Genomic DNA, 21179 nt, shown 5'->3' with positions numbered 1-21179 from the left:
AACTGCACTTTTATCTCCTCCATTATAACCCTCCAAATTATGAAAATACACATTCCAGACAGAATAACTATGTTTTTGCATTGTAATCTGTTTACAGTGCACTTTTCTAGGTGTGAACTGGGTGACCACTTTGCAATCTCCATTTATGACCCTAAGCTTCGGTCATCTGTCAATTTTAATTCTGTGCCCAACAACTACTCTACTTTCAACGTCAGTGTTTAAATGAAGCTTCATGTCATCTCAAGGAGTAATGCCACATCTATCATAAAGCCTTCTAGAATCAACAATTTCAAATCCTAATCTGCCCTAATTTTCCTTTATACAGCAGCTGTTCAAAATCATCCTATTTTTCCAATAACACTTTTCCCAGACCAATCTTTATTTATTCTTATTGCCATCATTAATTGCCTTGCTGGATCTCCCTTTTTGCCATTTGATCTTTTCTGCCTTTTGCCACGTCATAGTTCTTTTCCCTGATTTGCCCAATTTTACTTACCACTGTATTTGCTTAAAATTTGTATCTCTAAGATTTTGCAGAGATAATAATGGTCATCAACTCAAGATGCTAACTTTTCAGATGCTGCCTGAACTGCTGAATGTTTTCAGTATTTTGGTCCTTATTACACCATTAATGGCATTTTTGTACAGCAATCAATGTGATGATGGCTAGTCTATTTGTATTTTGAATTCCACATTCCCACCTACTCCCGATTAACTTATGGTGCCATTGCATAACACATGTACCTACATTTCCTTGAAAAGTATTCAATTGCTGGCCTCTACAGCCTTCTGAAGCAGAGAAAAAAAAATTGCTCCTGATCTCTGCCCTAAAAGTGTCATTCTTTATTATAAAATATCCAATCCACGTCTAACTTGTCAAGGCCTTTCAGGTCAATGAAACAATTGTTGATTGTCATTAAAACCCATCTAGTTTACTAATATCGTTTAGGAAAGGAATTCTGCCATCCTTTCCTGCCCAGGCCTACATGTGACTCGGGATCCAGAGCATTATGGTTGACTCTTAACAGCTTTCTGCAATCACCCAGCTAGCCCTCAGTTCAAGTGCAGTTAGGGCTGAGCAGCAAATGCTGATCTTGCCAGCAAAGCCAACATCCCATGAATTAATAAAATCACATTCCCTCACATACCTATTTGATTTCTCTTAAATCATTTATGATGTCTGCTACCACTACACTCATAGGCAAGGAGTTCCAGTTCGCATGCTGTATTCTTAAAAAGAAAAGTCATCATCACTTTTGTCTTGCATCTCTTGTCCCAAACCTTGAATCTGTCTTTTAGTTCTCTCACCATCAGCTAACTGAAGTAATCTTTCTTTGCCCATTTCATCCAAGCCTTTATTCATGTTGTTACCTAAACTTTAAATATTTTTAAAGGTTTATCTATGATATTTCAGCTTAACTTCAGCAATTTAATCCAATCATTTATTTCCCTGTATGTAAAATGACATGTGAAAGGTTGATCAATGCACTTTGCTTCCAGGTTTGTGAATGCCAGTTTGCTTACATTGCTTGGTGATGTTACTATTTCTAGATGCCTAGCAATCCCCTTGACATGTCAGGGAAACCTTTGAAGATCTATATCATGATGTACAAGGTATCACTCCTGTATGAGATGGGCTGGCTGGATAGTCTCAAGTCCAAAGTTTGTGTTTGTCCTTATGGTTCTGAGCATCCTATTTTTGAAATGTATACATGTTGCAAAAACACACATTTTAAAAATTGAAGTGCATTGTCCCATTTCACTTGTATTTGACTTATTTATTTAGTTCAGTGAAAACAAAAGAGTCCACAAGAGTCAGTAACTACACTTGTGATATTCATCTCAATATCTCTAATGGTGTCAGAAATTACCCACAGGAAAGGATGCACATGCAGGGCAGACCATGAAAGGATGGCAGGATTCCTTTCCTAAAACATATTAGTAAACCAGGTGAATTTTTATGACAATCAACACCTCATACAAGAATGATGTCTTTATACATCATGATATCGACCATCTTTACCCTCCAGGGGATGTATCGCCATCTATGAGTGGCCAAATTTTGGGTTTAAAAAACCTAAGGCAAATTGTGGAAGTGAAATCTGGAAAGTGATTTCCTCAGCAGACATAATTGGTGGAGGAGATCAAACCAACAATACCTTCTGTTGCTATCTACCCCATGAGTGCAGTTAGCCACTTGTTGCTCCATCTGTAGCAGCCCTCCTGATAAATGGTCCAATTTCCTTTGGTGCTCTGTTTAAATTGGGAGTTGATCTCTAATTTTATGGAGAGGAATTTGTTAAGTGCGTACAAGACAATTTTCTTATTCAGTACGTGGAGGTACCTACGAGAGAAGGTGCAAAACTTGACCTACTCATGGGAAATAAGGCAGCGCAGGCGACTGATGTGTCAGTGGGGGAGCACTTTGGGGCCAGCGATCATAATTCTATTAGTTTTAAAATAGTGATGGAAAAGGATAGACCAGATCTAAAAGGTGAAGTTCTAAATTGGAGAAAGGCCAATTTTGACAATATTAGGCAAAAACTTTCGAAAGCTGATTGGAGGCAGATGTTCGCAGGTAAAGGGACGGCTGGAAAATGGGAAGCCTTCAGAAATGAGATAACAAGAATCCAGAGAAAGTATATTCCTGTCAGGGTGAAAGGAAAGGCTGGTAGGTATAGGGAATGTTGGTTGATTAAAGAATTTGAGGGTTTGGTTAAGAAAAAGAAGGAAGCATATGTCAGGTATAGACAGGATAGATCGAGTGAATCCTTAGAAGAATATAAAGGAAGTAGGAGTAAGAGAGAAATCAGGAGGGCAAAGAGGGGACATGAGACTAAAGCAGAATCCAAAGGGTTTTTACAAATACATTAAGGACAAAAGGGTAACTAGGGAGAGAAAAGGGTCCCTCAAACTGTAAGACAGCCTTTGTGTCGAGCTGCAGAAAATGGGGGAGTTACTAAATGAATATTTTGCATCAGTATTTACTGTGGAAAAGGATATGCAAGATACAGACTGTAGAGAAATAGATGGTGACATCTTGCAAAATGTCCATATTACAGAGGAGGAAGTGCTGGATGTCTTGAAACAGTTAAAGGTGGATAAATCCCCTGGATCTGATCAGGTGTACCCTAGAATTCTGTGGGAAGCTAGAGAAGTGATTGCTGGGCCTCTTGCTAAGATATTTGTATCATCGATAGTCACGGGTGAGGTGTCGGAAGACTGGAGGTTGGCTAACATGGTACCACTGTTTAAGAAGGGTGGTAAGGACAAGCCAGGGAACTATAGACCGGTGAGCCTGACCTCTGTGGTGGGCAAGTTGTTGGAGGGAATCCTAAGGGACAGGCTGGATATGTGTGTGGAAAGGCAAGGACTGATTTGGGATTGTCAACATGGTTTTGTGCATGGGAAATCATGTCTCACTAACTTGATTGAGTTTTTTGAAGAAGTAACAAAGAGGATTGATGAGTGCAGAGCAGTAGATGTGATCTGTATAGACTTCAGTAAGGCGTTCGACAAGGTTCCCCATGGGAGACTGATTAGCACGGTTAGGTCTCGTGGAATACGGGGAGAACTAGCCATTTGGATTCAGAACTGGCTCAAAGGTAGAAGACCTCTGGCAGTTCATTCCATACACGTACCACCCTCTGCGTGAAAAAGTTGCCGCTTAGGTCTCTTTTATATCTTTCCCCCCTCACCCTAAACCTATGCCCTCTAGTTCTGGACTCCCCCACCCCAGGGAAAAGACTTTGCCTATTTATCCTATCCAGGCCCCTCATAATTTTGTAAACCTCTATAAGGTTACCCCTCAGCCTCTGGAGAGTTGTTTTTCAGACTGGAGGTCTGTGACCAGTGGAGTGCCACAAGGATCAGTGCTGGGTCCTCTACTTTTTGTCATTTGCATAAATGATTTGGATGCGAGCATAAGTGGTACAGTTAGTAAGTTTGCAGATGACACCAAAATTGGAGGTGTAATGGTCAGCGAAGAGGGTTACCTCAGATTATAACAGGATCTTGACCAGATGTGCCAATGGGCTGAGAGGTGGCAGATGGAGTTTACTTCAGATAAATGCGAGGTGCTGCATTTTGTGAAAGCAAATCTTCGCAGGACTTATACACTTAACGGTAAGGTCCTAGGGAGTGTTGCTGAACAAAGAGACCTTGGAGTGCAGGTTCATAGCTCCTTGAAAGTGGAGTTGCAGGTAGATAGGATAGTTTGGTATGCTTTCCTTTATTGGTCAGAGTATTGAGTACAGGAGTTGGGAGGTACAGGACATTGGTTAGGCCACTGTTGGAATATTGCGTGGTCTCCTTCCTATCGGAAAGAGGTTGTGAAACTTGAAAGGGTTCAGAAAAGATTTACATGGATGTTGTCACGGTTGGAGGATTTGAGCTATAGGGAGAGGCTGAAAAGGTTGGGGCTGTTTTCCCTGAAGCGTCGGAGGCTGAGGGGTGACCTTATAGAGGTTTACAAAATCATGAGGGGCATGGATAGGGTAAATAGGCAAAGTCTTTTCCCTGGGGTGGGGGAGTCCAGAACTAGAGGGCATAGGTTTAGGGTGAGAGGGGGAAGATATACAAGAGACCTAAAGGGCACCTTTTCATGCAGAGGGTGGTATGTGTATGGAATGAACTGCCAGAGGAAGTGGTGGAGGATAGTACAATTGCAACATTTCAGAGGCATTAGGATGGGTATATGAATAGGAAAGGTTTGGAGGGATTTGAGCCCGGTGCTGGCAGGTGGGACTAAATTGGGTTGGGATATCTGGTCGGCATGGACAGGTTGGACCGAAGTGTCTGTTTCCATGCTGCACATCTCTATGACTTTGTAACTGTTGCTGTATACAGTGTGACAAGAGTTATCCTGTTCAGTGAAGTTATAATTCCTTCCTTTTATGGATAATTCTGTCATTTCAGTACAATAAAGTTATCAGCAAACTTTTCTATCTGGTTAGAATGTTACTGTGAATCAAATTTAAAAGCAAAATTCCTGTACATGCAGCAGATAGATTTGGATGGATTCACTGTTGTTGACAAATCCACCTTCTCTGAAACCTTCTGTGAATGGTCAACTAAATATTTTCTCTGCAGGGGATACATGATTCCTGTGCAATATGCAAAACAGTAAAATCAATTTCTTGTTATTTAGCTCTCCATAACGATCTCCCAATGAGGCATAATTTGGTCTTTCTTTCAGGATTCTGGAATTTTGTATGCTTCCTATTTTAATTTTGGCCTCTTTCCTTCTCCCTTGTTTAGTCAGTTCTGATATTTTGAATATTCTTGTCATTTTTTTTAACAAGAAACTGGATCACACAGTGAGTTTAGTGGCATAATTTATGACTTGGTGGCATTAGAATGCTTTTATTGCCTTGATCTATAGTTCTGGAAGATTGCAAAAATAATTTCATGTTCTGATAATGGTAAAGGGAACTAAAGATCTGTTTTGAGGTGATGCATTGGTGGCACTCTGGTTGTTGCGGGCTAAATAATACCGTCTGAGGTTGGGTTAATAAATGCGGTGTTGGCAGGCTGAGTTTCAACCCTCTGTGGATTTATTCTCTGGTTAGAAATGGTGCTGTCATGATTTGTACCATCCAAAACTGGGAAAATCATTGCTTAGCAATACTGATGAACAAAGCTCATTTTTCTTTTTAAAAGGTGCTGAGCTGAAAAGATTTGGAAATCATAGAAAATGTAGGTTTCTTAATTTTAATGAAGATAAGTCAGTGCAGTATATGAAAAGCAAATGCTGCAGGGGATGAAAACATTGAATTTTTTATTGCATCCAGTGAATGGGCTTCAGTTGATCCCCAATTGAACCCCAGGGGCGGCTCAGTGGTTAGCTCTGCTGCCTCACAGTGCCAGGGACTTGGGTTCAATTCCTGTCTTGGGCTCCTGTCTGTGTGGAGTTTGCATGTTCTCCCTTTGTCTGCGAGGATTTCCTCCCACAGCACAAAAAAAAGATGTGCAGGTCAGGTGGATTGGCCATGCTAAATTGCCCATAGTTCGGTGCATTATTCAGGGATAACTATAGGGAATGGGTCTGGGTGGGTTACTCTTCGGAGGGTCAGTGTGGACTTGTTGGGCCAAAGGGCCTGTTTCCACACTGTAGGTAATCTAATATTTAAAAAACTGATCAGTAAAGCCTTTCAAAGGCTGGGAGGCACAGTGGCTCAGTGGTTAATACTACTGTCTCACAGTGCCAGAGCCCCAGGTTAGATTCCAGCCTCACTCAACTGTCTGTCTGAAGTTTGCACATTCTTCCCATCTCTGCGTGGATTTCCTCAGGGTGCTCCGGTTTCATCCTGCAATCCAAAATTTAAAATCATGCAGCACCAGGTTATAGCCCAGCAAGTTTATTTGGAAGCATCAGCTACTTCATCAGGTAGCTTGGACTGGGACCGTGAGACACAGAATTTATAGCAAAAGATTGCAGTGTCCTGCAACTGAAATGATCTATTGAACAAACCTAGATTGCTGTTAAGTCTTTCATCTTTTAGAATGCATTGCAGGTTTTGGTTCATTAATATGTAACATACAGTAATCTTTTGCTATAAATTCTGTGTCTTATGGTTCTGCTCCACAGCCACCTGATGAAGGAGCAGCACTTTGAAAGCTCATACTTTGAAATAAATCTGTTGGACTATAACCCAGTGTTGTGTGATTTTTAACTTTGTCCACCCCAGCCTAACACTGGCTCGTCCACATCACAATCCAAAGATGTGCAGGTTAGGTGAACTGGCTCTGCTAAAATTGCCCAAAATGTTCATGGATATGTAGGTTAGGTGCATTAGTCAGGGGAAATGTAGAATAATAGAATAGGGGAATGGGTCTGGCTGGGTTATTCTTCGGAGGGTCGGTGTGGACTTGTTGGTAAAAACAATGACTGCAGATGCTGGAAACCAGATTCTGGATCAGTGGTGCTGGAAAAGCACAGCAGGACATTGTTGGGTCTAATGGCCTGTTTCCACACCCTGGATATTCTATATTCTATTCTAAAATGAATTTTCAAGATCAGTAAAGCTGTTTTGGCATTCTTTCCACATGAGTGCAGTTAGCCACTTCTTGCACCATCTGTAGCAGCCCTTATGATAAATAGTTCAATTTCCTTTGGTCAGCAATTTTCGTAGACCTTTTATTTTACCATCAGAATATCAAACTCCTTTAACGTCCTACTAACTAGACAGGTTGGTGCCTTTGCCTGTTGGGTCACAATGCCACACATTGACTCAGGTCGCTGATGAAACCGGATTGTGAGGCAAGGGCGTCATTCTGACTTCAGAAGAAAACGACCGGTCACACCGAGTGTACTTTTTGACTTCTGCTTTGTTTTTCTCCAATCACTCCCCAGTCTGGACCAAATGGAGGAGTGCTCCTTTCTCATCACGCTCATCTGAAGCTGCCCTCTTGATCTAACCATGCCTAACTACTGATACAATTTTTGTGAGCAAACAGCCTGCTCTTGCTACATTACAGTGCATTGTGCTGAAAGGGTTGTTCTGAAGGGGACGAAACACCGATGATATTGCATGGTAGTTTGAGATTGACAACAACTACACTATGCAAATAAAGTTTACTTTGTGTCTAGCAAGAATGTTTGCTGCTGTGGTATAGAGTAGTAAAGTGCTTTGTTTTGAATTCAAAGCACTCAGTAATAACACATATATTTTCAAAGCAATGCCTTGAAAACATGTAACTCTTATCTTCTCTATCTGATACCTTACCCCAGTGAAGATCCACAAATGAAAATAGAAGTGAATATGGACAGGCTATTCAACAAAATATGCATTCAGTCTAACCTAATCTTTTCTTCATTTGGTGTAAAACAGTGGGCAATTAAACTCAGGAAGCCTGTGACTATTGAACAGTCTGATAATTATTGAATAGTCATAAGATTTTAATTGTTTGGATTTTGAAAGCGCATGCAGTTGAGTGTGACATAGACATTTATTGCCATCACGCTATTGACCAGAACTTTTGTTGATTGTACAGATTTTCATATGTTCTAAATAGCTCAGCAGAGTTTGTAAGAGAGAATGTGTAGATATTTTAGAATTTGAAATATTCTAGTGGAACTTGCCCCAGTCCTTGCCTCATTTCCTAGCTTAGTGATGAACATTAACCTGTTCTTGTTTTTGGACTATTCATCCTCTAGAGATAGTTTCCAAGAGAATGTTTAATCTTCATTTCTTTTAAGTGGTACCTTCACAATAGGCATCCATTTGCCATCGGCATCTAAAGATTAGATTACTTACAGTGTGGAAACAGGCTCTTCAGCCCAATAAGTCCACACCGACCCGCTGAAGCGCAACCCACCCATACCCCTACATTTACCCCTTACCTAGCACTACGGGCAATTTAGCATGGCCAATTCACCTGACCTGCACATCTTTGGACTGTGGGAGGAAACTGGAGCACCCGGAGGAAACCCACGCAGACACAGGGAGAATGTGCAAACTCCACACAGTCAATCGCTTGAGTCGGGAATTGAACCCGGGTCTCTGGCGCTGTGAGGCAGCAGTGCTAACCACTGTGCCACCGTGCCGCCCATGTCCCAGAACAAAAAGCAAAAGGGGGTGTTAATGATAGTAGAGAAGTGATATGGTTGACAATGATGTTAATAACAGAAAAATAGATCAGCTGTGCTGAGCGCAAACCCATACAAAAAACACACTGAAGTGACCATAGTCTGAAAGCATTTAACTCAGTGTTGAGTCCTGAAGGCTGTAAAGTGCCTCAATCGAAAATGAAGTACAGTTCCTCCAGCTTGCATTGTGTTTCACTGGAACACTGTAGGAGGCCTAGCTCAGAAACACTAGCATGAAAATAAGATGGTGTATTGAAATGGCAAGCAATTTAAAGCTCATGGATAGAGTCAGGGTGTTCCGCAAAGCAGTTCCCCAGTCTGCATTTGGTCTCACCAGGGTAAGAGTCAAAAAGGGTGGTGGTGGTGGGAAGACAAGCAGGTGGGGGGGGTAATTGTGATAGGTCAGTGGGGAGGGCAGAGCAGATTGTTAGGAAGGAAGATGGACAGGACAGATCAGGTCAAAAGGGCAGGGCCACATTGGAAGGCTGGATCTGGGATGAGGTGGGGGAAGGGAGGGGAGATTTGCAAACTAATGAAGTCAATATTGATGCTGTGTGGTTGAAGGGTCCCAAGTTGGAAAATGAGTTGTTCTTCCTTCAGTTAGCAGGTCACTTTGATTGGGTGGTGGAGGCGGCCCAGAACTTGCATGTCCTCAGGAGAGTGGGAGGAGGAGTTGAAGTGGTCAGCAGCAGGACAATGGGGTTGTTTGGTGCATATGTCCCAAAGATCTTCCCTGAAACTCTGTGAGTTGGCATCCTGTCTTCCTGATGTAGAGGAGACCACATCAAGAGCAACAGACACAGTAGATGAGGTGGGCAGGTGTGCAGGAAAATCTCTGCCAAATGTGAAAAGATCTTTTGGGGCCTTGGATGGAGGTGAGGGGGAAGGTGTGGATGCAGGTTTTACGCCACCTGAAGCAGCAGAGGGAGGTGCCAGGTGTGGAGAGTGGGTTGGTAAGAGACGTGGACCGAACAAGTGAGTCACAGAGAGAATGGTAGGGAGGGAAATATATCCTTGGTGGTGGGGTCTGTCTGTGGGTGGCAGAAATGGTGGAAGATAATGCGCTGTATCTGGAGGCTAGTGGGATGGAAGGTGAGGACCGGGATGGGGAGGATTCTACCCTTGTTGCGGTTGGAGGTGTGGGAAGTGGAGGAGATGCGCTGGAGGGACATTGTTGATTAGATGGGAGGGGAAATTGCGGTCTCTGAAATGGGAAGACATCTGGGACATCCTGGAGTGGAATTGCTCTTCCTGGGAGTAGATACAGTGGAGGCAGAGAAATTGGGAGTAGATATGGTAGAGTGGAGGAACTGGGAGTAGGGGATCACTGCTAAATCAAAGCCACCTGCCAACTGGAGGAAGAACACCTCATCTTCTGCCTTGGGACCCTTCAACCACATGGCATCAACATCGACTTCACTAGTTTCCAAACCTCCCCTCCTCCATCTCATCCCAGATCCAACTCTCCATTTCGGTGTCGCCTTCTTGACCTGTCCTAATTCTCCATCTTCTTTCTGGCATATCTGCTCTGTCCTCCGACCTATCACAATTACCCCCACCTGCATCGATCTATCACCTTCCTCCCAGCACCCTATTTATCTCTCATCCCCTTCCCCCTCTACATTCCTGACGAAGGGCTTATGCCCAAAACATTGACCCTCCTACTCCTCGGATGCTGCCTGACCTACTGTGCTTTTCCAGCACCACCCTTTTCAACTCTTGACTCTCCAGCATCTGCAGCCCTCCTTACCAGGGTAAGGAGACTGTATTGTGAACAGCAAATGCAGTAGACTGAGTTAAAAGAAATGCAAATAAATTGCAGCTTCACCTGGAAATTGTTGGATATTAAGGAGAGAAAAGATAAAGGGACAAGTGTTAAACCTTCTGCAATTGCTTTGGTGGGAGAGGTGTTATAGAACGGATTGGCGTGGGCCAGGGTGTCACTGCGAAAATCATCCCTCCCGAATGTTGACAAGGGAGAGGAAGATGTATTTGGGTGTGACATCCTACTGCAGGTGATAAAAGTAGCAAAGGATCATCCTTTGAATGTGGAGGCTGGTGAGGTGGAAACATATGCGATTAGAGCAAATATGGACCATTCAGCCCCTCAAACCTATTTCATTATTCAACAAGATCTTTCTCCGTTCCATTTACCCCCAGTAATCCTTAATTCCCATGCCTAACAAGAATCTATCCAGCAGAAAGTTATGACTACAAATGCTGGAGATTACAGTCGAGTGTGTGGTTCTGGAAAAGCACAGCAGGTCAGGCAGCATCCGAGGAGTAGGAGAATCAATGTTTTGGGCAAAAGTCTTTCATCGGGAATTCCTGTCCATTTTTGAGATTTTGAAGCTTAAAGGGATGTATAGCCGTTTAATTAAGGAATCATAATATTGTCCATTGCCTACTTGAAATACCCTTTAGTATATTTTCCTTGTCCAGCTCAACCAATATGTGCCTCAGGCTTGCATAGCTTCCCTTATTCAAATTTGACCCTTCCTTCAGGTTGAACTTTATGTCCACACCAGAGACTCAAGTACCTAATCTAGGCTCTCATTACAGTGTGATACTGCATGAGTGTTACCTCATTAGAAGCACTGTGTGTGGATAAGCCTTTGAATATCTGACAGTTCATGCAGATAAAAAAGATTAACTAAGAATTGGAAGCTATCCCCACTGTTCTGGTCAATAATGTTTCCCCTTAAACAATATAATTGAATGTAGATGACCTATGGTTTATCTCTGAGCCCAGCAGGACCTCAGAAATTAGCTGCAGCTGATTACAACAGTCACTATGTTTCAAAAGTAATTCATTAGTTGTAAACCACTTTGCGATGTGTTGTGCAGATCTTTGTATAATACATTGCTAAATCACAGCAGTTGAATAATAATATTTTTGAAATGCTAGTAAGTATCCAACTTTCTTGTCTGTTTCATCCTGCAGATTAATAGGGTGTCATTCGTCTGAAGTGTTGGGCTGGAGAAGGAAGGATAAAGAACGGTAAGCAGCAGAGAATTCTGTATCAAACTTGTACACAACTGAAGCTGTAACTTGATTTCAGCTTACACATTTGCAATGAGTTTATAAATGGAATACATACTGCTTAAACATACCATGTTCAATTATTTCCAGAAAGGTTTCCATATTTGATACAGATATTGTATAACAAAGGTCCTTCAATCAGTTATTGAGACAACTTGAATGAAGAGTGTGCATTAGCTCCCTTTAGCACACAGTTCCATTGTTAAAATAGATACTATTGGCTTTAAAATGAAGAAAAGTCACATAATCTAAAAATTTTATTTCTTAACTGTAGTGCTAATGCATTAAGGAAAATATGAACAGTCTGTGTCAAACGTCTTATGGATTAGTATGTGGCTAATCTTGTTTATAGTACATTTTACTTTTGCTTAGCTTATAGCCATTTGCAATGTGGAAGTGTTCTTGTGTTGCAGTACACCTGTTAATAGTACCATGCTTGCTTGCTATCATAAAGCTTACTAGAATTGATTTTACTACTTTGTTTGGCTTGTTGTGGTCCAACTTAGACACCAGTAATTTTAAAAAAGAAATTGAAACTTTCATTTATTAACCAAACAAATTACACCACAAGTTTTTGTGCTTCAAAAAGAATTCTTTATTGCCTTGCAAGAGGTGAACAAGATAAGTACTACTAGCTTTAACACTATATTTTAAAAGCTCTTATACTTTAAAACCATAACATCTCAACTGAATACTTCCTGTTCCAGTTCTATTTCCATCCAACAGTTCCCCTATGCTTCACATGATATTGCTGGTTCCTTCAATTCTCCTGAATCCAAACCAAGATGCAACACAGTTCTCAGGAAATGATTCTCCTCGTGTCCATGCTATTTTCAGAGGCAGTGGATAACTATTTGTAGGGGTATCCTTGAGGTTTTCTTGAGTGCTACTTTTTGATTTTGGAAGGCTCTCCTGTTGGATTTTAGAGTTTTAATTTTATTTTCACTAACTCTCGTGATTATAGAGTCAGAGTCATAGAATCCTACAGCACGGAGACAGGCCCTTTGGCCCAAGCTAGACCATGCTGGCCAAAATGTCTGTCTACGTAACCCCATTTTCCTCTACTTGGCTCATATCCTTCTAATCCTTTACTCTCCATGTATTTGTCCAAATGCCTTTTAAATGTTGTTCACATTCTTGTGTCAACCACTTCCACTGGCAGCTCATTCCATTTGCTTATCACCCTCTATTGTCTCTCAAATTCCCTTTTATTCTTTCCCCTCTAACCTTAAGCTCATGCCCTCCAGTCCTCGATTCCCCAACCCTGGGAAAAAGACTGAGTGCATTCACCCTATCCATGCCTCTCATGACCTTATACACTTCTATAAGGTTCCCCCTTCAGTCACCTCCACTCTAAAAAGAAAAGCCCTAGCTTGTCCAACCTCTCCTTGTAACCCAGAATGTTGAGTCCTGGCAACATCCTTGTAAATTTCTTGTGCACTCTTTCCAGTTTAATAACATCCCTCCTATAGCAAGATGACCAAAATTGATCATGATACTCCAAGTGTGGCCTTACCAACGTACTGTATAACTGCAGCATAACTTCCCAACTTCTAAACTCTATGCCCTGACTGACAGAGGCCAGTATGTCAAAAGCTGCCTTCACTGTTCTACCTACCTGTGACTCAACTTTAAGAGAACTGTGAACCTGAACTCCAAGATCCCTCTGTTCCGCCACACCCCTTAAGGCCCTACCATTCACCATAAAACCTCTACCTTGATTTGACTTCCCAAAATGCAAAACCTCACACTTATCTAAATTAAACTCCATTTGCATTTCTCGACTCACTTCTCCAGTTGTGCAAGGTCTTGCTGCAATTTCTGATACCCTTCATCGCTGTCCGCGATACCAACAATTTCACTGTCATCAGCAAACTTACTAATCGTGCCTTGTACATTCTCATCCAAATCATTGATCTCGATAACAAACGGCAATGGGCTCAGCACTGACACTTGAGGGATACTACTAGTCACAGGCCTCCAGTCTGACAAGCATCCTTCCACTTGTGGGCGGCACGGTGGCACAGTGGTTAGCACTGCTGCCTCGCAGCGCTAGAGACCCGGGTTCAATTCCCGACTCAGGCGACTGACTGTGTGGAGTTTGCACGTTCTCCCCGTGTCTGCGTGGGTTTCCTCCGGGGGCTCCGGTTTCCTCCCACAGTCCAAAGATGTGCAAGTCAGGTGAATTGGCCATGCTAAATTGCCCGTAGTGTTAGGGAAAGGGGTAAATGTAGGGGTATGGGTGGGTTACGCTTCGGCGGGTCGGTGTGGACTTGTTGGGCCGAAGGGCCTGTTTCCACACTGTAAGTAATCTAATGTAAGTAATCTAATCTAATCTAATACCCTCTGCTTCCTACCATCAAGCCAATTGTGTATCCAATTTGCCAGCTTGCACTGGATTCCATGTAATCTAACCTTCCAGAGCAGCCTAGCATGTGGAAACTGATCAAAGGCCTTACTGAAATCCATATAGACTATTTGTACTGCCCTGCCCTCATCAGCGTTCCTGGTTACTTCTTCATATAGTCAAGTGTAACAACCTGCATTGACATATGAGGTTTTGGGGCTGTCAAGAAATGGAATTGGAAGAATTCATCAAAATCCTTAATAATTTGCAGTCATCCATGAAAATTAAAGCCACATCACACACACACCATTAATTCTGAGACACCATATATTTAAATTGGTATAAGATAATAGACCTAAGTTAACAGTTTATTTTTCAAAGTAACATGGCTGTACATGCAAAAATCCATCATTCCAAACTTACATAGATTAGTGGTGTCTCAGTTCATGTACTTCTATTGCATAAGGACAAAGCTAAAATATTTTACTAGGCAGTTACTACTCTTTTATTAAAAAAATTATATCTCAGTTTAACAATTGACACAGTCTTCATTACAATAGAAGTATTCAGCACCTTTTCCCTAGACAGTAACCTCTGAACAAATGCAGCCTTGAGCTTGAGGTTCCACATTCTTTTGCAAGGAATGATTACAAATTTTCCTACTTCCGAGTCAGCTAAGTATTCTTTTGTTGGCAAGTTTAAAATAGTTTTCTGTCATTCGCAGCCTCTCTTTGGGCCTCTCCTTGCCACCCCACCTCTACCTTCTTGCACTACCCCATGTCCCTTGCAATCACTTCTGTCTAATCACCTCCCACCTCTTTTGCTTTTGCAGCTTGCTCACCCCCTAAAACTGCACACTAGTCTTGGGATCCCCTGCAAAGGCCCAACTGCCCCAGCTTTGGCATTGACTTAGGTTTATTTTCAAAAGACTATCGGCAGAAAGTGCATGAGGGAATCAACCCGTGATTAAGGAGCAGCTCCTCAGATTCTGGCGATCCTACTTATGGGGACAACTTTTCTCTGAATGAAGGTCCTTGTGATTGAATATTTCTGGTTTATGTGTATTTTGAGCACAGCTCTGATGGAGGAAGCTCAACTGTGAGTCTTGCCACAAATTTATTCAGTGACTCCAAATCAGAACTATCCTTGTTTCCAGTAACTCTTTATTACGGGTCCATCTGTTTTTATAGCTTTTGGAAGATCTCTCTCTTCCCTTCTCCAAACTGCTCTGTACCCAGACTGTAAAAACCTTGACTGAAAAAGATAAACAACAGCCTCCCTGCAAACTGTCCTCACAACACCCTCACACACCTGGGATATCCCAGATAAAGACTGAAAATAATGATCTCCAACTTCACATCATCCCTGTGTTTTGATATACTGTATCAAGAATCAAAATATTCTGTTTTGAAGGCTGTTTCTTGGATGTTATGTTTAGAGTATCAGGGGCTACATTTTGGTATTTGGGGCCTCCTTAGATCTAAAGATTTAAGTTTGAAACTAAATGGTGCTCAAAGTGGAAATTTTGCTCCAGGCATACATTAAAGGATATTAACGAAGCAGGAGCTTCTGTGCTGGGCATGCAGCTGAGAATTGGAAAACAGTTAAAAAATTTTTTGTTCACTACCTCCCTAATACTATTGTTCCCATCCACTGACCGATATTGCAGCTAGCTCAAATTCTGGAAGTTCTGCATCGATTAGACTCCCAACTTTTTCTAGCCATCGATATACCTCCTAAAAATAAAACGAGCACAATGAGAACCAAAGATTGTTTGCAAACAGTTCCTTACACTAAAAGTGAAGTCTAAAGGGAATCGAAGGAAACCTGATTTCTCTGCACAATGGCTTTTCTACCTTTATCCTAGTTGTCTCTCTTTTAAACTTTACTTACAAAATAAATCTATGGAGAAATCTAAAGTAAAAAAGGCTGTAATGTTTTTGATTAGTTATTGTTGTTCCAGCTGTCGTTTCCAAATATGAAAGGCAGGACCAAGAGGGGATTTAGAATGTAAAGTAGTATAGCATAGGAATAGGCCCTTTAGCCCACTCTGATTGTGCTGACCATGTTGCCGTTCTGAATTAATCCCACTTTCAGGGAGGTAAACACCCTGTTAAATTGTGTAATTTCCTCTTGAATCTGATGATTAAAATGTATCATCTCACACTTGTCAGGATTAAATTCCATCTGCCATTTCTCTGCCCAACTCCACCTGATCTAAGTCCTGCTGCATCCTTTGATAACCTTCCTCAAGATTCACAATTCCACTAATTTTCGTGTTGTCTGCAAATTTACTAATCAGACAAGCTACATTTTGATCTAAGTCGTTTATATATATTGCAAACAACAGAGGTTCCAACACTGATTCTCAAGGAACGCCACTGGTCACAGACCTTCAGTCAGGAAAACAGCCCTCCACAACCACCCTCTGTTTTCTATGACCAAGCCAATTTTGCATCCAATTTGCCAACTCACCATGGTTTTATGCGACTTAATCTTCTGGACTAGCCTACCATTAGATAACTTATCAAATGTTTCATTAAAATCCATGTAGACAACATCCACTGCCTTACCCCTCATCAATCATTTTTGTCACTCCTTCAAAACTCTCTACAAGTTTGTGAGACAAGACCTCACCCCACATAAAGCCATCCTGATTTTCCCCAATAATTTCTTTCTTTTCCAAATGCAAGTAAATCCTGTCCCTAAGAATATTCTACAATAATTCTCCTACCACTGATGTAAGGCTCCCTGGCCTATAATGTTCTGGATTTTCCTGTTGCTCTTCTTAAACAGGGAATAACATTGATTATTCTCTAATCTTCTGGGACTTTGTGGCTAAAGAAGATATAAACATCTCTGTCAAAGCTCCAGCAATCTCCTTCCTAGTCTCAGTCAGCATCCTGGGACAGATCCTAACAGACACCCAACACCATCTCCTCAATATTGACATGAGAATGTCAACATATCCCTCTTTAATTTTACTATCCATGTCCTTCTACATAGTGAACACCGATGCAAAGTACTCATTAGGACCTCACCCACTTCCTCTAGTTCAACGCATATTTCCCTCCTTTGTCCTTAATTGCATCTCCCCTTTCCCTAGTAACCCTCTTGCTCCTAATATATGTATAATATGCCTTGCATCTTGCCTTAATCATACTTGCCAAGACCATTTTGTGGCCCTTTCTAACCTTCCTAATTTCTTGTTCACTTCTACTTCCTTTATGTTCCTCAAAGGTCTTGTTTGGTTTCAGTTTCCTAAACCTCTCTCTTTCTTTTTGACCCTTTGAATAAAAATTTTTATTCAAAAAAGTAATTGAAGTTTTTTTAAAAATTCATTCACAGTGTATGGGTGTCTCCAGCCAATGCCTGTATTTAACAATAATACATAAATGCCCAGGGGTCAGATATGTGTCAACCACACTGTTGTGGCCTGGATTCACATGTAGACCAGACCACGTATGGACAGCAATTTCCTTTCCCTAAAGAACATTAGTGAACTGAAAAAGGGGTTTTCTGACGATCGACAAAGATATAGTATGCAGGTTCAGCAAGTGTTAGCAAAGCTAATGATCTGTTATCATTTTGCACAAGGCAAGTTGGATACAAGTGTCAGGAGCTTATGTTTCAGTTATACAGGGCACTGATAAGACTGCCCCTGCAGTGCTACACATAGTGTTGGGCACCTTATTTAAGGAAGGATGTAAATGCATTGGAATGGTTCACAGGAAGATTATCAAATTTGTACCTGGAATGGGTTATGAGATGAGGTGTGCTGTATCATGAGGAAATGTTGGACAAGCTAGGCTTGTACCACCAGAGTTTAGAAAGATAAGTGAAATGTGTAAGATCGAGAGTGGTGTTGACCGAGTAGATATGGAGAGGATGTTTCCTATTGTCGGAGAATCTCGAACAAGAGTTTGTTGTTTAAATATCAGGGTCACACATTTTAAACAGATGAGGCAATTTTTTTTCCCTCCAGGGTTGAGAGTCTTTGGAACTCTCTTCCTGAAATAGTGGTAGAACAAGGTCCTTGTACATTTTTAAGGCAAAGGGAAATGGATTCTTGTGCAGTGAAGTGAAAATTTATTAAAGGTAGGCGGGAATGGAGTTTTGAGGTCACAATCAGGTCAGGCATTATCTTATGGAAGGGCGAAACAGGCTTAATGAGCTGAATAGCTTGCCCCTTCTCCTAATTTGTATTTTCATATGTACATCAGTTTCAAGAAAGCATGCCTGAGAGAAGCTCTGTGGTATTAATGGATAACATGTTTAAATATTGCATTCATGGCAGGTAGAATGAACACATTAAGGCATTCATTTAACTTCGGCTTTAGAACAAAAGGACCATCCTATTTGTTCAGAGCAATACAGTTCAGAAAATAGAACAGCTTCTTCTAGCAGGAGAATCAAGTCAGTTCAGGGAACTCAGTCCCCTTATTGAAAGTGGTTTCCAGTCTGTGGAGCATCCAAGCCAGGGAAGGTTAGATAGAAAACTTCAGTTTATTTAAAGTAAACTGAAAAAATTTAGGTAACCAGAATTGTGTAAGTTTCATACCAATTGACTTGATATTGAAAGATTATCTCTACAATTCGAGAAGAAGAAACTGGAAAGTGTCAGTTAAGTAAAGATTTAAAAGCTGAGATGTGATACTTCTCTGGGAATGAGTCTGTATAAGAGATGACATGAGAAATAGGTGCAAACTTTGACTATGTTAAGATTTTTATACCTTTTCCATATATATTTATATAGCTTTGTCTATTTACTTGTCTAATAAATGTTTCTGTTGTTATTAAAGGATATCTGCCTCCTCGTGTGATTTATGTTTTCATGACAAACCACCATGTTAACCAACTACAGAACTTAAATACATGAGCTTATCAAGCCAGGTTACATTCTAGGATCTGACTTATCCAGCATTACCATTAGCTGGGACCACAACAAAGTGCGTCAGTTAGATTATGACTGGCAATTAATAGCCAAATGTTCTTTAAATTTAAACAAGAAGCTTCAACAAAATGTGTCTTTTCAGCAGTATTTAAGTTTTTTTACGACAAAATAACTATTTGTATGTATTTCTTGCAGGAAGTGCCCATGAGTATTCTGAATGGCAAACAATATGGAGGAGCTGGCACAGCAGATTGCTGAACATCAAATGGCTGAGGTACGCGGACAATATTAAAGCAGCTTTCCAGAGATTAACAGTTTGAAAATCTTGATTTTAAGTTCTGTTTTCAGTTGATGCGTTTCATCAGTTTCATAGTCTGGTCCAGGAGTTCACTGTATCTCCTTTGGAAGAGAAAACTTATATCAAGTGAACATCAGGAGAACGAAACCTACAGGGATGTCTGACCATGCAGTAACCTGCACAGCTGCTGCCTTTGCTGTAACCTTACTGTTTTTGTTTTGTAAATTTATAATATTGAGTAGAAAGAATTATTTTTTGATTATATGCTTTTATTGAGATCTGCCTCTTAATTACACTGTGAAAATATTAAAAAAGGTACTAAGCTAGCCTGGAGCAGTGTTTTTTAGACGAGTGAGACTGAGCTATTTTCTGGGCTGTCGATTAAGGTGCAGAGATTTCCTTTAGTAGAGTGATGTACTCTGCTTGTCAGATGTGGGAGATTAGGGAGAGTTTCCATGTTACTGATGATTATGTCTGCAGTAAGTGTATTGGATTGCGAATCCTATCTGAGCGCATGGATCGGTTGGAGCGGCAGTTAGTGGCAATGAGGAATTTACAGAAGCTAGGGGGTATAATGGATGTCTGCTGTAGGAAGGTAGAAAAACTGCAAATACAGTCAGGTAGGTGGGTTACTGCCAAGACTGGGGACGGATGTTTGCAGGTAAAGGGATGGCTGAAAAATGGGAAGCCTTCAAAAATGAGGTAACACAAGTCCAGAAACGGTATGTTCCTGTTAATGTGAAGGGCAAGGGTGATATGTGTCGGCAATGCTGGAGAAATTGAGGTTTTGGTCAAGAAAAAGGAAGGAACCATATGTCAGGCATAGACAGTAGAGATTGAGTGATTCCTGAGAAGAGTATAAAGGCAATAGGCGTATCCATTAGAGGGAAATCAGAAGGGGCAAAAGGATACATGAAATAGCTTAGACAAATAGGGTTCGGGAGAATCCAAACAGATTTTATAAATACGTTAAGGACTAAAACTCCTATTATCTAGGGAGATAATAGGGCCCATTTAAAGTTCAATAAGGCCGCTGGTGTGTGGAACTGCAGGAGATTGGAGAGATACTAAAAGAGTATTTTGCATCAGTGTTTACTGTGAAGTAAGATGTGGAAAGTATAGAATGTGGAGAAATAAATATCAACATCTTGAAAATTGTCCATATTACAGAGGAGGTGGTACTAGATGTCTTAAAGGTGTTCCAGTACAGTCACAACACTGGTATCTACCCAACAATGTGGAAAATTGCCCAAGTGCATAAAACCTAGCACAAATCCAACCCGGCCAATTACCATCCCATCAGTATACTCTCAATTATAAGTAAAGTAATGGAAGGTGTCATCGGTAGTGCTATCAAGCAGCACTTGCTCAGCAATAACCTGTTCAGTAACGCCCAGTTTGGGTTCTGCCAGGGCCACTCAGCTCCTGACGTCATTACAGCCTTAGTTCAAACATGGACAAAAAGAGCTGAATTCCAGAGGTGAGATGAGAGTGACGGACCTTGACATCAAGACTGCATTTGACCGAGTTTGGCATCAAGGAGCCCTAGCAAAACTGCAATCAATGGGTATCGGGAACAAACTGTCCGGTGGTTGGTTGGTGTCATACCTGACACATAGGAAGATGGTTGTGATTGTTGGAGGTCAGTCATCTCAGTTCCAGGACACCTCTGCAGGAGTTCCTCAGAATAGTGTCCTCAACCCAATCATCATCAGCTGCTTCATGAATGACCTTCCCTCCTCCATAAGGCGAGAAGTGCGGACGTTGGCTGATGATTATGCAATGTTCTCAAGCTCCTCAAATACTGAAGCAGTCCATGTTCAAATGCAACAAGATCTGGATAGTATCCAGATAGACTTGAGCTGACAAGTGGCAACTAACGTTTGCGCTATATTAATGCAAATCTGACCATCCTGAATAAGACATTGCCCCTTAACATTCAACAATGTTACCATCACTGAATCCCCCACTGTCAATATTCTCAAGTTATTATTAACCAGAAACTCA

General features: G+C 41.3%; 1 protein-coding gene across 10 annotated transcripts in view; it reads left to right on the top strand.

Annotated features, from left to right (window-relative positions):
• nr2c1 (nuclear receptor subfamily 2, group C, member 1) overlaps positions 1-21179 on the top strand; it is a 126945-nt gene that overhangs the window by 41900 nt on the left and 63866 nt on the right. For all 10 annotated transcript variants that reach the window (XM_087999716.1, XM_087999714.1, XM_087999712.1 and 7 more), the window contains 2 exons: positions 11535-11591; positions 19070-19148. In XM_087999716.1, coding sequence (XP_087855842.1) covers positions 19092-19148 — 57 coding nt within the window. In that variant the 5' untranslated portion in view covers positions 11535-11591; positions 19070-19091. The remainder of the gene's footprint in view (positions 1-11534; positions 11592-19069; positions 19149-21179) is intronic.

This window comes from Chiloscyllium plagiosum, unplaced genomic scaffold, assembly GCF_037043375.1.
Source record: "Chiloscyllium plagiosum isolate Xiang-an unplaced genomic scaffold, Cpla_swu_hap1 HiC_scaffold_23, whole genome shotgun sequence".
NCBI classification, from domain to species: domain Eukaryota; kingdom Metazoa; phylum Chordata; class Chondrichthyes; order Orectolobiformes; family Hemiscylliidae; genus Chiloscyllium; species Chiloscyllium plagiosum.
Note: the sequence above shows the minus strand (reverse complement) of the source record. Positions and strands in the feature narration are given on the sequence as shown.